The sequence below is a fragment of the Peromyscus maniculatus genome, chromosome 10 (genome assembly GCF_049852395.1).
Source record: "Peromyscus maniculatus bairdii isolate BWxNUB_F1_BW_parent chromosome 10, HU_Pman_BW_mat_3.1, whole genome shotgun sequence".
Lineage (NCBI taxonomy): Eukaryota > Metazoa > Chordata > Mammalia > Rodentia > Cricetidae > Peromyscus > Peromyscus maniculatus.
Window position 1 is genome coordinate 24242212 of NC_134861.1, and position 18486 is coordinate 24260697.

Here is an 18486-nt window from a genome sequence, read left to right on the forward strand (position 1 = left end):
GGATTGGGGTAGAGCTTTATGTTAGAAGCCTTGGCTAGCATGCACAAGACTTTAGGTTCTATATAGAGTATTGAAATTAAAAAAAAATCAATGTATACCTATATAATGCCAATAATTGGAAATTTAATTTTTAAATTGGTTCTTACTTAAGAGAATGGAATATATGTACTTATCCCCATTTCTCCTTCTGACTACCAATTAAAAACTCTAGACATATAGAAGATATAAGAGGAGAATGAAGTGGAGATAAGGGAAACTACTGGAGACTTCAAAGCATTAGACGACAAGTTCCTTAGATTTTCATTTGCTTCTCATGCTGGCAAATAAAAAATGCTAATGTATGGAGATTTTTAAGACCCCCAAACAACGTGTCCTCTACCTTATAAAATCATAAAAAGGCAACCTAGGCCAGTCAGAGCACTTGTGCAGGCCAGGCAAACCCTCCAGCATTGTGCTGTGTTTCCATTCTTGTACTTACGTTTTTAATATTTTATCCTACAGTGTTGATATGTATTAATTCTAGAAGCAATTTCCCAATAGACACAAATCCACATATCATAAAGTTGTTAGAAATAAGTTGTGCATTAGTGTGTTAAGGAGGGAAAGAAATAAAAATGGTCACAGCACAGAACCTACACATGTAAGCACTTGGGAGACTGATGGAGGAGGACTGACTTTGAGACCAGACTGAGCTACATGGTGAATCCCTATATATAAGGACAACAGATAAAATTCTGTGCTGGCCAGAAAGAGTGGTACATTTTCTAAGGGCTGAAGGACCAGTTTGCTAGGAATTGTATACCCAGCAAAAGTGTCCTTCAGGAATGAAAGGGAAATCCAGGGACCCTCAGAGGAAAGAAAACTAAGAGTTCATTGTCAGCAGATTTACATTAAATTACATAAACAAATCTTGCTAGGTGATTGAGGATGACCTTGAACTCTTGATTTTGCCGCTTCTACCTCCTAGACAGTAGGATTACAGACGTTCACTATAACCAGGCTCATTTATCAACTTTAGTAAACTGAACTGACACAAACCATTTCATTCTTCAGTTTCTTCATAATTTTTCTCCAACGAATCTCTCTAAATAACTTCCAGTTATCAATGATTGAAGCATAAAATTATTCCTTTGTTTTAAATGCTTCTTCATGCATTCTGCTTCTTTTTACAGCTCAAAGATTACTCATTACCACAAAATACAATGGCTCACTTGGGGGAGTCACATGATCAGGAACCAGAGCACACTGCTACTGAGCCAGCCAGTAATTCCATGATGCATAAAACAGACCATGGATTGGATTTGATTTTCAATTAAATCATCTGAAAAGTGAATCTATGACAAATTAATATTCCTTTGAAAAGAACTAATTTCATTTTTATGTGCAATTAAGCAAAATATAACGAGGTGATCTTTCCATAATAAGTGCTTTAAATCATTTTACACATCAGTCAGAAATTAATCATGATCTTATTACATATATTGCTATTTTGGAGACATCACCTATTTTTTTTTTATTCAGAACCAAATAAAAAGTTTTTGGAACAAATTATAGCTTCAAGTATTTTGGTCCCAAGTACAGCAAATAAGATGACTAAGAAAAAGATATTAGCCCTTGTAAATATTATCTATTGTGATTCTTTCTTAATAGTATGTATTCAGCACCCATATTTCTGAGTGTATATTATATATATATGTATATATATATATATATATACATACACACACATATATTTAAAACTATGCCTTTGTGATATAAAAGAAAAAAGGTCAAGAAACAGTTTACTTAAAGAACAATGTCTTAAAAACTGAAAATAATTTGGACATAACCATAAGTAAGCTACAGGTTACACTGGCTTTCCCCTCTCTCTCCACAGTTTTTCTATCTTAGACTCTAGCTTTTTTCTTTTTCTTTTTCTTTTTCTCCTTTTACCCTAAGGCAAGTGCCCCCTGAAGCAACAATGTATCAACACTAGCCCCATGGTTCAAACTGGGCTAAATGTGCTGCCTTTTTTAATTGTGGAAAATGTGGGACTTTCTCCTATATTTAACAATAGTCAGGCAGGAATCATCTTGAACTCAATAAATGGAGGAAACAATAGAGAAGTATGCTTAAAAAAGTTTAAATGTTGTTAAAAATCACATGACTAATACGCCCCCACTATCTGAGAAATCATACCACCAGACTTCTCTTGACATCATGCTTTAAACATACATCACTACAGCTGATAAAAACGTGACAACTACAATGGGCTGGGTTCTTGGTAACGAATTACTGTTTCTTTCTTGTTAAACTAAGTGCTGGTGCTTATGCTACTAATCACCTTCAAACTATGATCAACTCAAGAGGATATGCTGATATTCTCCATAGGATGGCAACTCTAATTCTTTTTAATCTATGAATCTTCCAAAAGAAACTAAACTATTGTATTCAGCTAAAAAAGAAAGTTCCCAATTTCAATACATTTGGTTTTGAACAGATCTGATTATGAACTGCTTATGCCACTGGCTTTTTTCTCTACACTAAATATAGCTTAAATCTGTAATTTATTGCCACCCATATATTTCTGACACAAACTAGAAGACATTAGCAGGAAGATTAAAGTAAGAACTAAAGTAAACTTAACTACGAAGATTTATGAGGTGAAGATAATTATTTTTTAAATGCCCATAACTCACTATAACTTAAATAAGGAAACATTTACTTGCACATACTTATGTCCAGATTAAAAACGATGCCTGCTAACGTAAGATGGGTACACTAAATTAGTTTCACAAAACCAAGGCAAGACTACTGTTATTTCTAGGGCTCGATAGGAAAAGACATCTTTCTCTGAGACACTGTGCCACTGGCCATACGTAATTTCCTGGTCAAAGAGCAGAGGCAGAGGTGGGACTTTAGGGAAACCAGGCGGCGCTGTGCAAGCCTGAGCTTGCTGCAGGCTGACCGTGTAAAATGATCTGGTGTAGAAGGTGTAAGCTCAAAAGGACATTTTTAAAGCATAGCTTGTGTTGGGACTAAGACATGAGGACAAATATACATAAACTGATACTCTTTCATCAATATATTTTCATTATAACTTCCCAAACCTGGACACACAAAATTCTAGGTACTATTTAGAGAATTTCAAGAAGACAAAAGTGTAAAGTGAGTTGTCCCATGTACATCTGCATTGCTCACTGACTTACACTTTCTGAATACATAATTGTTGAGTAAATATGTAGCTTCACTCTTTCCTATTTCATGCTTCAGTAATAGCTTAACAGACTCAGTTATCTGGTCCTTAAGTTTTGATCTATTACTCAATGAATTGTAGGCCCCCCAAGTACATTGAATATTATTACTTTAAGCTTCCCAAATCTATTTTTGTAAATTGAAGAGTCTGCTGTTATTGTTGTTTGTTTTTCAAGTGTGGATAGTGTTGATTGCCTACTTGACAGTATCTGGTATCATCCAGGAGATAAGCTTTTAGGCATAACTGTGAACGATTACGTTGTTTAGGTTAGCTTCTAGTCATGCTTATGAAATACTGTCTTGATAAGCTTAAATGAAGTAGAAAGATCACTTTACATGTGGGTGGCACTATTACCTATAACTGGGTCCTGGACTGGACAGAAAGGAGAAAGCTGGTTGAGCAGGAACAATCACTGCTCTCTACTTCCTGACTGGATGCTTTGTGAAGAGCTGCCTCAAGGTCCTGGGAGCAAACTTCCCTTCCTTAGTAGACTGTATGCTCAAACCATGAGCGAAAATAACCCTTTTCTCCCTGAGAGTGCTTCTGTCAGGATGCTTGATACAGCAACAGAAAGATTAACAAAGACAGGAAATGACTGTCCGGTGAATCTGTCTTAACATTTCCAATTGTCTGAAATACAGCACATTTACCTGTAATATAATGGATTACCAAAATCTGCCTCAGAGTCTTTATTTAAAAAACGGGAATCTGGATAAATGACAGTGCCACTTACTAAGAGTTGAGAAAAACCAGGGGAGAACAGCAAGTCTGGGAAGAAAAGTAAGAGCTCTATTTTGTAAAAAAAAAAAAAAAAAAAAGATGTGGTGTAGCCCAAGGTCAGGGATTAGCTGTAACTTCAAATAAGGTTGGAATATGTCACAATAGAGACAATGACAGTTAACCTTCATTGTCAGCTTGTCTAGATTTAGAGTCACCTTCGAAATGCACCACTGGGCATGTCTATGAGGGTTGTTCTAGAAAGGTTTAGCCGAGGGGCACAGGTTCACATTTCATGGGACAGGCAGCATGCCATTGGCTGGGGTCTTAGACTGAAGAACAGACAAGGGGCTGAGCATGGTGTGCATCGCTCTGCTTCCCAGCTGCTTCCTGTGAGCAGCAGCCCCCGCTTCTGCCGCCACAGCTACCCTGCTGATGACTGCACCCTCCAACTATGAACCAGTGCAGTAAGCTGCTGTTGCCCGTACTGTTCGATAACAAGCAGAATGGAGCGAGTAGAAAAAGACAACATTATGGGACCAGATTCCATCACAGACGGTACCACCTATTCGGAAGACCGTTGATGATAACTATCAAAATGACTCACTTTGGGGAAACATCCAGTATATATAAAATGTGTAAAGTTGTTTATCACTGCATTGTTCCTAACAACAAAAGCCTGAAACCGTTACCACCTATCCCTAAATGGCTACATAAATTACAGCCCATCTACTTACTAAGGTGAACATGGAAAAAGAAGCTGTTTTCTAGGATGACTTTTAAGTGATACGAAGGGCAAAACAGTGTCTACGGGCTGTTACAGCCTTGGGGACAACAGGAAATCCAAGAAGCTTTTATATTTGTTCTATGTGTATAAGTCCAGCAGGACAAGAAGCTAACACAAGTTGTTATTGTGAAGCTGGGTCAGAAAGAGTGACGTGGAACAGGAGCAGAAGGGACATGTATCTTGCATGACCTCTCCATAGTTTCTGAATTGTTGAACTATGCTAACATATCACCCGAAACAATTCTACTAAAATTGCTTATAAAGGAAAAACAGGCATTAAATGCTGCTGCAGGTATGGTAAGAGGACTAAAGTCAACCACTGGATTTGGCAAGACAGAGCCAATCCTCCCAGAGAGGTTTCAATGACACAGGCAGAAGAAGATCCTGCCTAGAGTTGATTCAAAGAACTAGAAATGATGAAAACAGCCAACTTTCTCGGTAAGATGCAAAGAGACGAGGTGATGGATGGAGGGACACAGTCTAGAAAGTTGATTTCTTTCTAAGCTGGGCTGCCTTGCAATGTCAAAACAACCACACCCGACGCAGAAAGCAGTGGGAGAAGAGCCTGTGAGCAGACCAGAGGTAGAGTCTGATGAACAAGTTGGACAAAAACAGGAACGAACACTTCCTTCATTGTAACGGGATAGAAAGTAAAATGTCAGCTTTCCTCAACATTCTCACACACACACACAAACACACACACACACACACACACGTACGTACGTACGTACATCCATCCATCCCCCCCACGCTAACTTCATAATGACCGTTCACTACATATGGGTTTAATGTCAACAGTGTTAGCAGTCTCCCAAGAGCCTTCCTGACTAGGCAGGAGCTATGTCCTCCTTGATATGGCTCTCTTGCTCATTGCATCTTACTAACTTTTCAGTTATCTCCTCCTTCAAGGCCTCCTGCACCTGCTGGAGACCCTTTCCAACACTGGTCCTGCTGCTCCCTATCATCTTCTAGTGGGCCTAGGGCACTCGTTCATCTGCCTGATGTTCTCTTCCAGTGTATTTTATGGGTTGTTTTGTTCTATATATTTGTAGATTCACTTTATGGTATCCCTAAGAAGCTAAAAATGCTCACTTTTAAATATAACACTGGCATATTGTGAGTACCCCATAATTTTCAGTTATAGTAAAAACCTCATAGTATTAAATTTACTGTATTAAACATCTTTACTTTAAGCATATGGTTTAAAACATTTTTGAATGAGTAAACTCAATAGTCCAATTAACTCCAAACCAGAAATTTCTCAATCACTCTTGATTCTTATTCTCTCCTTTAGTCTTTCCAAATTATTCTTTAGTTGTGTCTATTAATAGTATTTATTCTTTCCTTCCATCTATACCACATTTTGTTTTGACACAGGGTTCCATGCATCTCAGATAGACCTTCAACTTGCTTGACAGCCATAAACTTTGATCTTTCTGTGTCTGTCTCCTGAGTGTTGGGATTACAGGCCCACACCAGCATACCCTGTTTATGCAGTGTTGAGGATCAAACTCAGATCTTCAAACAAGTGAGACAGGCACTCTACCAACTGAGCAAAATCCCAGCTCCCATTTTCACTCCACTGTTCCGGGATTTTTTGTGATTTCTGGCCTAAAATATTATAAAATCTCCTATCTATAGCCCTGTCTTTAGCTTCTTCACTCTATTTTTATATACTGTCTTCAAAGTCCTCATTCTACTGAAATCCAATCATTTTTTTTTTAAACCAAAAAGAAACCAAAGATGGGCAAGGCTGAACCTGAAAACGAAATGAGCGAGCCAAGGTTCCAAAGGCATGGCTCTCATAAATTTACCGTGGCCTCAGGTAACGATGTGAAACATCACAGTCGACAGCTGAAGCCGATGACAGACAAGGAAAGGAGGAGGGACAAGGCGATGGAGCTAGAAGTGTTCAGTGGGTTCTGACAGCGTCCTGGACAGGAGTGTTGCTCAGGGCCCGCTCTGCTTCTCCAGCGGTGATGGCAGAATTCACACTCACAAACTGCTTACTGTGTGACTCCCTAAGTTAACACGGGAATCCAGTAGTGTAGCCTCTACTACAGTCAAGCTCTTTCCATCACTCAACTGTGAACACACTGGACAAGACATTGCGTTCCAATTCAAATGAAAGAGAAATCTTGAACCACTCAATTAGATGAGGTGAGTCTTTGGATTGCTTCCTTGTGATGTTTTACTATAAATTAATTCAAGCCAGGCATTACATACACATGGAATCCCAGCACCTGGAGGATAATTAGGAAGACCTCAAGTTCTAAGACATTCTGAACTATATAGTGAGGCCCCGTCTCTGAATAAACAAACAAACAAATAAAGTAAAAATAAAGAGACTTAAAAGCAAAATTTAAAAAGACTTAAAAGCAAAAACTTCTGTGACAAAAAGCAAAGCCCAGCTCTGTTTCTAAAGTAAATCAAAAAACAGCTGAAGACACACACTAATGAATTCTTACTGCAGCAGCATCTGGTGGTAGCGCTAGAAAAATAACCTCAATAATTCTATTAAAGCTATTATATCACTCTACTAATCTCTAAGAATTTAGAAGTTATATGCAGTATATAGAAGCAATCACCTCCTGAGCTTGAAAAGCTGTGTAGGTATGAAAATGGTCCCTAACTCTGGAATTTACACTTAAATATATCTATAGTTACTGTAAAGTAATGCCACAAATTTACTCATTAAAGTCTAATATCTCTAAAATTTATATTCTCAAAGAATTATTAATTTATTCACATATATTTTCAGTTTGGTCTCATTTTCAGTAAGATCATTATTAGAGAGCTTTATCTAGCTTTATTTTTAAATTATAAAATTTTTAAAGGACAGAAAGATTCCTGGTTAAGATCTAATGAAATGATCTGGCTACAAGCAAGTTTGCAAAGAAAATGCCCACATGTCATTAATGATGATAGTGTTAATGGAGCCAACATGCAGTGTATATACTATTAATCCTCAGATTACAACTCATAATCCAGGTATTAGAGTTCCGATGTCCCACAGCAGCTTGGCCGTCTCTACAGTTGAAGAACACCCATTACTGATGAACTTGTGTCCTAACCTCCTGCCTAGCAGCTGGGACTCCAGAGAGTAACAGACTATGTAGCAGCTGATGCTGTCCACTGGCTGCACTAACTCAAACTGTACTGTCACTCTTTCTCCAAGTTTAAGCATGTCAGGCTGGTGCTTCAAGCCTTACAAGTTAGGAATCATTTAAAAAATAAAAAAGTAAAAAGCCAGGACTAAACAAGAATGAAGCTTAAATGTTAAACATAAGTCCTTTGTATAAATGACTACAAGAGTTCACACTGATTGTAAATATTTTCCTTATCAGTACATAAAATAGTAAAACTTGAAATTTTTGATTTTATATTTCATATTCTGTTATAATTTATTCTTGATCCACAGGCTACTTAAAATGTAAATATTTCAAATAGATAAGTGTGTCTTAATTATTGTTTTGTTACTAATCTCAATATTAATTGTGCTGTAAGTGAATTTCAAGATTAATTTTGAATACTTGCTTAAGAGCCTAAGGTGAGGACACTTTGTAAATAAACTCTGTAGCTATAAAACCCAGTATTTTAGGTCTAATTTACTAACTGAACCTTTACATCTTCCTGCTTGTTTTATCAAAATAGGAAGATTTGCTGTCATTGAAAATGACAGGGTCGGAGAGACGGCTCAGAGTTGGAGAGTGTGCATGGTGCTGCAGGAGACCTCAGTTTGCTGGCCAGCGCCCATGCAGCATGGCTCACAGCCACCTGTCCCTCCAGTTCCAGGGAGGCCTGACCTCTCTGGCCTCCTCAGGCAACCACACTCACAGGCACATAACTATCCACTGACACAGTTAAAAATAAAATAATTTAAAAATTTATCTTCCTGGTAACTGAAGTGATTATCATGGCAAAACAATTATCTTTACACCTAGTAATGCATTTAACTTTAAAACCTACTATATGCTATTATATTAATATGGCTCTTCAGCCCAGTTTACTTAGTGTTTCTCTCTTCTCTCTCTCTCTCTCTCTCTCTCTCTCTCTCTCTCTCTCTCTCTCTCTCTCTCTCTCTCTCTCTCTCTCTCTCTCTCTCCTCTCTCTCTCTCTCTCTCTTTCTCTCTCTCCCTCTCTCTCTCTCTCTCCTCTCTCTCTCTCTCTCTCTTTCTCTCTCTCCCTCTCTCTCTCTCACACACACACAATCATTTTTCAGTCTTTTAACTTTTTATATACCTTTGTTTTAGATGTATAGAAGTTAGAATTTTAAAAAATCTGTATCAATAATTTTTAGTTTGGTATTCAGTTTGTTTGTACATAATGAATTAATCACTGAATTTAAAAGTGCTATATTATTTCATTTTTCCAAATATTTCAGCTACTCTTATGTCATTTCTCCCCTTTGGGGAGCTCTTTATTACATTTTAAAAACATCTATCTTTCATTTTCTCTTCTATGTAGAAGTTATATATTATGTTCCTATCCTCTTAATGCTGCCCTCAAATCCACAACACACTTAGCTAACTGATATCCAAGCAGCAACCGATATCTTCTGTCTTAGTAATACATGGCCCTGAGATTGTCAGTATTGGTTAATACTGCTAATGCTCACTCACAGGTCCACACTGGCGTGAGGACTGTGGTTAGTACTGGTTAATACTGCTAATGCTCACTCACAGGCCACACTGGCGTGAGGACTGTGGTTAGTACTGGTTAATACTGCTAATGCTCACTCACAGGTCCACACTGGCGTGAGGACTGTGGTTAGTACTGGTTAATACTGCTAATGCTCACTCACAGGCCACACTGGCGTGAGGATTGTGGTTAGTACTGGTTAATACTGCTAATGCTCACTCACAGGTCCACACTGCATGTGGAAACTAGTCACTCAGCTGTCTCTTCTGCAAGTCAGCAGTGCTCCAGTCAAGTCACCCTGCCTTTCCTACCTTAGACTGGGGGATTTCATTCATCAATCTGTTTCTGGATTTACTTTGTTCTGACGGACATTTGCTAAGGTTCCTGAATCAAGAGCCTATCATCACTCATCAGTTGGAAGAGGTGCTGTCCCTTCACTATCAATTTTGCTCTACTCTCTGTCCTCTTAGATGGTTTGGAATCGGAGGCACTAAGATGGCTCCATGAGTACAGGTGCTTGTCATGCAAGCCTGACCCGAGGTCAGTCTCCAGACCCCACGTGAAGATGGTGAGACCTGACCACACAGAGTTCCTCTCTGATCTATACACACACACACACACATGCACACGCACACGCACACACACGTGTGCACACGCATGCGCGCACGAACATACACCAGGGATTTCCCCAGGAAACACCACCCTGCTTCAAAAGTTCTCAATACTTTTCCAATCTTTTTGTCAGTCTTTCCAAGTATGACTCCTATTCTTCCCTCTTCCTCTACAACATTTTACAGCAAATCCCAGAATCCTATCATTTCAATAGTAAATAATTCATTATGTATTCCTAAAAGATAAGTAGTCTTTCCTTTTTGTCAAGCTATACATGTGTTGAATGAATCTAGCCAACTGTCCTGGAGAATTTCTCATATCCTGTTTTATGTACTTCTCTGCTCACCAATATTTCTTGTACACTGGTAGCTAGTTATTACAATTATGGCTTGTCTAAATCCTAGTTTAGCCCTCTGGCAAGAATACTTCCAGGTGGTATTATGTACTGCCTATTACGGTCAGAAGAAAGAAAATGACAGGCTATTCGATTCTTACTGATACTAAGACTGATCACAATGGTTGCCCACTGGCAGCCTGATTCGTTGGTATGTTTTAAAAAATTCAGCCCGAGAGGTTTAACAGCCATGCTAATTAGTGATAGATACATCACTTCATCAGGAACTATGAAGCAGTAAATTTTCTAATGAAATATTTTTTCTTTATTTCATAGAATTCTTGTACTGAAAAAACTTTCCTTTATGAACTACTTAATTATCTTGAAATATAGTTAACAAAGGGAAGCCAGGATAAGTAGCTTAGTATTTTCCTTTATTTATTAATACAGTGAATGAGCTAAGGTCTTATTAACTACCAAAGACAATTTTTATAGTACCATTGACTTGTGAATTTGAATATATCTGATATTTTTAAATCCTTTCAGATACTTTTTCTGCAAATATTCTTCCCTGTCTTCAGAATTTAATGTTAAAAAAGCTATTAAGTTTTTTCTTTATATGCATGCCTTTAAAAGTCAAACATTATTTAGTATGTCTAGATTGAAATCTCAACTCTACTCACTGCCTCAATATATACTAACCTAAAGCCTAAAGTTTTTCTCCAGAGACAATATAAATCTTATGTCTTTGATAAACTATCAAACCTAATCTAACCTGTCCTCATATCTATAATGCCTATAAAAAGGATGTAAGTCTTGACTCTTATCTTTATTTTTTAATTTTTCCTTCTAAAATTTCAATCTCCCTTTCCACCTTGAATTCTAAAGAAAGTCTTTCAAGTTTAACTTCTACCTCATCGATGTGCTGCAATATAAAGGTGTTTATCACCATGTGTATCATCATGGTGGGAGATCTAGGCCCGCACAATGCTCAGCGACTGTTGACCACAAGCTACAGCCTTATCGCCTCTTCTGCTACATTATCAGATGTCCATAACTTAAGGGCTGTTTCTTTACCTCTAAGAACGCCTTCCTAGTCTTAAATTGTTATATTTTTCTCAAATTTTGAAATCTAATGCACAGAAAGGTTACTATATAATAAATGCCTTGCTATTCTTTATCTAGAGCCAACCAAAATGAATATTTTAACTCAGATCATTACTTCTTGTGATGACTGCCTCTTTCATTTATTAATGGTCAACCAAATCACTCTAAAAAGAATTATATATTTGTTTTAATTTTTCTCTTGTTTCTATAATGTTTATGTCATATGTTCCCAACTGAGCACTACTTCTGTTGGCAGAAACACTTTAGGGGTGTTATTGCTGATAACTGGGCAAGAATCTTGTTCTTTGATGGCAAAGATTGGTCCCCATTTTTAAACTTTTCTTTGTGAAGTCAAAGTAATCACTCATTTTAGGTCCTTGCAAGACAGTAGAACAAACATTTCTTTAAGAATGAAGTATGTACTACCAAATTTTATGAACGCCAACTCTTTAGTTTGTCCACCTGTCAAGTTTGTCCTTTTATGACCTTTAAAGTTTTCCACACCTTAAATTGTGTAGGCTAGTTTCCTCTTTTGACTCACGCGAGGTTGGGACCAGCTATGCGCTCTGTAATGGATCTTTCGTTTGGTGTGTTTGTTACACACAGGGTAATTTGTCAATGGTGGGAGTTGAAAAGGGCTATGCCACTGTTTGGGGAATGCCACGCACATGCTGCAGATACAGTCAGTCTCTTCCTCATGTAATAAATAAGGGAATCGCTGGTGCTTTTGTATTTATCACCAATAGTACACCCTAAAGTTGTTCTGGCACACAGAATTAGTGCCATTTGTCGTTTCTTGTTAACTGCTTAAATATGCCACATTTGTCATTAATGTTTTACCTTATTCATATGCTTTTCCTGTATGGGGAATTTTTGCATATAAAGGGAAAAGAGTAATTCAATCTTCACTAGCTAGAAGTATCTTAATTTGGTTACTTTAGTTGAACTAAAAGAGTAACTTTTCAAATATCACAATTTACACATTGTATTTCTCATGGGGCTTTAAAAAATTAACACTTTTATCTTTTCATTGGCCTCAGTGAGAAAATTCTCAGTGATGTTCTTGATGCTAGGTTGCTGGCACTTTGAGCTTGCAAGGTTTTATTAGCACTGAGGCACAATTATCAGATTTTTTTTCTGGAGTTACACATGATGGCATCTGCCTATAACCCAGCAATCAGGAGCCTGAAGCAGGAGGATCATGAGTTCAAAGCCAGTCTGAGCTATACTTTTGAGACCCTATGCCAAAAATTTAATGTGATCAAACAAAAACCAGATACGGCCTACCCGTGCTCCAGGACTAGAAGGTAGGTAGGTTAAACAGGGTAGCTGGAGTGTAAGATTACAAGAGGCGATTGGTCACACATAGTGATGCAGAGGGCAAGTCCACACATGCAGTGCTCTACCAGGAAGTCTCTAAGTTTTGTGCCCTAGGCATCTCTTGTCTTGCCCTCCTCTGAGCCACACAGTATGCACGCCCAAATATATGTGCCAATGAGGTTTGGGGGTAATCTCTCAATTTTCTCATTAATACAGCTATGCTCTGAAAATTAATAGATCTTTCAACTTCAATACCTGTGGTTTATCTTACTTGTGTTAAGAGGCTCTCATGTAGCTCGGGCTGGCCTCAAACTCACTACTGTCTAAGAATGATCTGGATTTCCTGATCCTCTACCTTTGTCTTCTAAGTGACAAAATCACAGACACACACCTCCACACAGGCCTTCTTAGATTTATTTTGTGTGTGTGTGACTTAATGTACTATTCTATGTTCTAGTCTCTCTCTCTCTCTGTCTCTCTCTCTGTGTGTGTGTGTACACGTGTGTCCATGCCCAAGGCAAATCCAAGGCAAAAGAACAACGGCACATACACACAGCCCATGCATGAGTGGTATTGAAGAAAGGGCGTTCAAGTAAGCTTAATGGACACATGCCTTAAATGATTATGGTCTCGTACACCCAGTTAATGAAAACTCTCGTCTCTACTGGCACCTTGCCTATTATCTCTGGGATGACATCTATCTTGTTTTTAACATAACAATCTATGATAATTAGTCAATACAATAACAATATATATACCCATGGCCAAAAGTTATTTATCTGGAAAAATTTGCCCAAACTAAATTTTTCAACCTTATACATGAAAGGTAGCATATTATTTCTAATCAAACTGTTTTATATATTGCTCCAATAGTTTTACATTTCCAGGTAGTTAATGTACATAAAATTTCACCAAGTATGACAGTAAACTCCAAATTCTAGCATCAGTAAAAGCAACAATATTGAAGTTCTTCATCAAAGCATGGCTTTGCAATGAAGCACTATTCACAGTACATTTGACGGGTGGTTTCTTCTTCTCCTCCCTTTAGAGTAGTGCAGGCTACCAGTGTGACGCTGCTTTCAAGATTCCTTCTTTAAAGACCCAATTCTAGTTTCAGTTTAGCTCCGTGGACGAGTACATGAAGTGCCACAGATTCAGGCATAAGATCATTAGCAAACAAGCAAAAGAGGTACACAATGCATAAAGCAAACCTATCAGCCTACAGACACATACTCAGTAAAGTGTAACAAATTTACCTGAATCATATTCATATATTTATTTATTGTTTATATGTGTACACATGTGAGCTGGGTCATGTAGGGTGATATATGTGTGCACAGGTGATATATGAATAGACAGGTGTGTATTCACAGACACATGGATATATGAAAGCCAGCAAACAACCTTGGGTGTAGCCTTCAGGTGCCATACACTTTTTCCTCCTTCTTATGAGAGGGTCGTATTATGTACCCCAGGCTAGCTGCAAACTCAGAGATCCACTTGCCAATGCCTCCAGAATGCTGGGGTCAAAGGTGTGTGCCATGCTGGGCTAATCTTGTTATTTTGTTTTTTGTTGTTTTAAAGACAGTGTCACCCATTAGGCTAGGCTGGCTGGCCAGCAAAGCCCAGGGATGCACCTTATGTCTAACCCACAGCGATGAGATGACAACCGTGCCACCACACCCAGCCTGTGTACAAACCCATGTTCTCACTCTTGCACAGCCGCATTTACCAAGTGAGCATCTCCCAGACCCAGACTGTACTTTTCAATCACCAAAGTGACCTTCAGAAAATCATTTACCAATGGCTTCCATGAACTGGAATCAAACTGAATGGAGGAGTAAGCATCCACTCATTTCATTCAGTATCAACTCTCACCTTAGGAGAAGTAGAGAGGTCTCTCCCTGGAGAAGCGACTGTGTTCTCATTTGCGCCGGCCTTTGGAGTGAGCGCTGGCGGAGCGGGGGCCTTCCGTTTCACTCTCCTTTCCGTTTCCCCCTCCGGAACTGGAGTGACCAAGTTATTTGGAGAAGTTGGCTTAGGCTCATAAAAAGGATTTGATCTAAATGAAAGAAAAATTATCATTAAATGTCTCTCAAAAACAGTTTATGTCCACCTAAAGTAATAAGTTCTGAAAACTGCTTTCTCAAATAAACCCAAATCAGTGCAACATAAAATTCTGAAACAATGACTTTTATCTTCTAGCCCATTTCTATCCAGATTTAGAAAACTTTTCTTAAAACAAAACAAACAAAAAAACAGGCAGGGCTCAATTCAAGATGGCGATGGGGGCAGCCACCAGCACTCTGAGGACCTCGGAAATTCGAGAAAAAGATGGCGACTGCGGAGGATGGGGGAGCACGTCATTGCCGAGTGAGGGCTGCTGCTCAGGCGTGATGGCCATGCCTGATGAGCTAGCTGGTGGGGCAGCCAGCTCTGAGGACTGGAGCTGTGCACCACCTGGGGCCTTGCAGATCCAGTCCCCAGACTCAATGCCCTGCTGCAAGGTCACCCTGACTCTAGACCATGCTCCAATGAGTAGATGGGCAACACAAATTGGACTTAGTGTATTTTTTTTTTATTTTTTTTAATTTTTGCCGGGAGGGCACAGGGTAAGAGTGTGGACCTGGGAAGAAAATGTGATCAGGATGCACTGTATGAAACTCCCAAATAATCAATAAAAATATTATGCTAGGAAAAGAAAAGTACTAAAAGACAAGACCATGTGCAGTTTAAACTACTTTGTGTAGGACCTCGGGAAAATCATGTTTAAAGATGGGGAGTGTTTCTATTTTTGACATCCCCCTAAAAGTAGAATAGAAATGTTGGTCTTCTTGTTATTATTTTATTTTATTTTTATGCTGTATTCTCACACTGCGTTTTACAGTAGCTGCACTAGCCTACGATCCCACAACAGTGAATGCCAGTTCTTCTTTTGGCATCCTTATCACAATTTTTAAGGACTCTCTTTAATGGCTTCCTGTCTGGACTGTTTTTTGTTTGTTTGTTTGTTGTTTTTTAATTGGAGAGGGATTGGAGGGAGAGGTTGTCACATAAGGTTCAAATTTTTGGAATGTGGTAAAGTGCATCATTCCATTGCTCTTTGTGATATGATTTTTTAAATATAGGTGCTTTGGGCCTGAATGTTCCTTCTTGGGAAAAGGTTTCATTGTATCCCATAGATCTGATAAGCGGTTTCCATTTTCATGATTCTAGGAGCACTTTAAACTTTTTTTCCAATGATCAAATCACTATTCACTAGTCTATCGTTCAGTCTCTGTGAATCTGTGTGTTTTCTGTTCTCTCCCCTCCTGTTGGATTCCAGCTTTACTCTGTCCAGTGTTCTCTACAGAGCTGGCTTAGGAGTCACAAACAGCTCTCACCTACTTTTGCCATGGAAAGTTTCCCTTCTCCTTCAGTGATGACAGAGTGGCAAGTCAAAGACACATGGATTGACAGATGGGACTCTAGAACTTGAAATGCACCCTTCCATGTCTTTTGGATTTTAGAGCTCCTATTAAAAACCTCAGTGGTTGACACTCCTCAGGGGCCACTGGGCTACTGTGTAGATCCAACTCTTCTTCATCATGCATCTTGAATGATGCACTCCTTCCAAAACCAGGTCTGACAACCTAGATGGTTGAGACTGAGACATGTGGTACGTCGAAACTGAAGAAGACACAAATGCAAGGGAAAAACCTCTACTCTCAGAAGAAATGACTGAACAGCAGAGGCAAGCTGGTGAATCTTAATGAGGCAAGCTCCACCAGTGTCCACTACACATCACACAGCATTGCCTTCTGACATGACTTCTTTAAGAGTTAAATTTGTATCTTAGTTACTTTTCTATTGCTGTGAAGGGACTCCATGACCAAGGCAATTACAAAAGAAATCATTGAATTGGGGGCTTGCTTGCAGTTTCAGAGGCTGAGTCCATGACCATCATGGCAAGGAGGGCAGCAGACAGGGAGGCATGGTACTAGGGCAGGAGATGAGAGCCTGGGCCTGACATGGGCTTTTAAATCCTCAAAGCTCATTGCCAGTGACACATCTCCTCCAACAAAGCCACACCTCTTAATCCTTCCCAAACAGTTCTACCAACTAGGGACTACAGGGGCCATTTTCGTTCAAACCACCTCAACTCTGTAGGATAGAGGTTGGACCAGTTTTAAAGGACTGTATGTCAGAACTGCTGACAATGGAGGCCAGGTTTCATCTCCCACTTGCCTTCTGGTGACCAGGGAAGGGAAAGAATGCATGCTGAAGGAAGATGCTGGTGGGATATATACTGAAATCTACAGTGAAACTCAAGACGATCCAAGGTTCCTGCAGCTGGTGAAATGCAGTTTAGCCAGAGTGCCATTTTTTTTGTTGTTGTTCAAATGATTTTAATTATTGGAATGCACAAGTTTTAAAAACTGAAAAAAGGGGAAGAAAACCAGCTGTGATTCTGGTGACCTGCCTTATAAGTCACTTTCCACTCCCAGTCCCCTTTTTTCTTTAATCCACTCTTGGTATTCTGGGGTATTTCATGTTTTGAATATAACAGGATGCAGATTGATTTGGTGCCTTGGGGAAGGCACCAAGTCATGGTCTCTGGCCTCATTAGTGTAGTAGGTGGTTGTTTTATACACCCGCTCACCTCATGAGTGGGGATTCCTGGGTATGGTGGGAGTGTGTGCTGAGCTGGGGGTGCAGGTGGACTGCTGTGCAAGTGCTCCAGGTGTGGAGGAACTGTGCATCCTCTTGCTGCCTGTCAGCGTAGGCAAGAGGGTGGAAGGAGTGACCCCTCGGGTGGGGAAGGGTAACCCCACTCTGGGGCAGTGGACCTGTAAGGTAGGACTGGGAGTTCTTGAGGCCTGTACCCTGTAACTTTTAAAAGCTGGAAAGAGGAAGAAAGCCAGCTGGTACTCAAACGGGCCTGCCTTTTATGTCATTAGCTTCCTCCCCATTTCCTTTCACTTAACTGTTTTTAAATATTTCATGCTTAGAATGTAAGAGGATGCGGACAGCTTCTTTTATGGTGCTGTTTCTGGCATCCTGTGTGCAATGGCATCTCTTTTCCTAGATTTAGGGAATTTCCTTGTATGATTTTACTGAAACTACTTTTGATACCTTCAGTGTGAAATTCTCCCTCTGCCCACCATTCACAAAACTGGTCTTTTGGTATGGCTCCAAAGATCTTGTATGTTCTATTAAAACAGTTTATTAAACTTGTCATTGAGCATAGGGTGGCAGAAGAGTTTGTCTATTTTGGAATTATCTATCACTGAACAAAAAAGAATTTTTACCTTTGTAATGCACACCTGAGTAACAGGTTAGTAATACCATTAACTTACTGTCCACTGAAAAATATTATAAGTAGAAAAATACAAACATGAATTTAAATGAAATTATTTATTATATTTATTGTTTGGGATTATAGAAAGATGACCAATGTTGGTTAGCTCCAAGAAGGTTTAACCAAAATATACTGAAAATACAAAGTAAGGGTATAATAATATCTGTAGTCTTTTTCTTTTGCAAAAGTTTCAATGGAAAAATTTAATTTTTAATTAAAATGGACATGTATCTGAATAAACTCAGTTCAGGGATGCCTTGAAAAAAATGACACACATCATACCAGAAATGACTGGATATGATCTTTAAAAGGAATGTCATAAATGGCCAAAGCCTTATCAGCTTCCATTTTGCCACATAAACTGGAAGAGCACACAGACACCTGAGGAACCT

General features: G+C 39.0%; 1 protein-coding gene across 50 annotated transcripts in view; it reads right to left on the reverse strand.

The window, feature by feature from the left end:
* Ehbp1 (EH domain binding protein 1) overlaps positions 1 to 18486 on the reverse strand; it is a 342848-nt gene that overhangs the window by 111836 nt on the left and 212526 nt on the right. For all 50 annotated transcript variants that reach the window (XM_076546102.1, XM_076546096.1, XM_076546100.1 and 47 more), the window contains one exon: positions 14632 to 14815. In XM_076546102.1, the coding sequence (XP_076402217.1) occupies positions 14632 to 14815 (184 nt within the window). The remainder of the gene's footprint in view (positions 1 to 14631; positions 14816 to 18486) is intronic.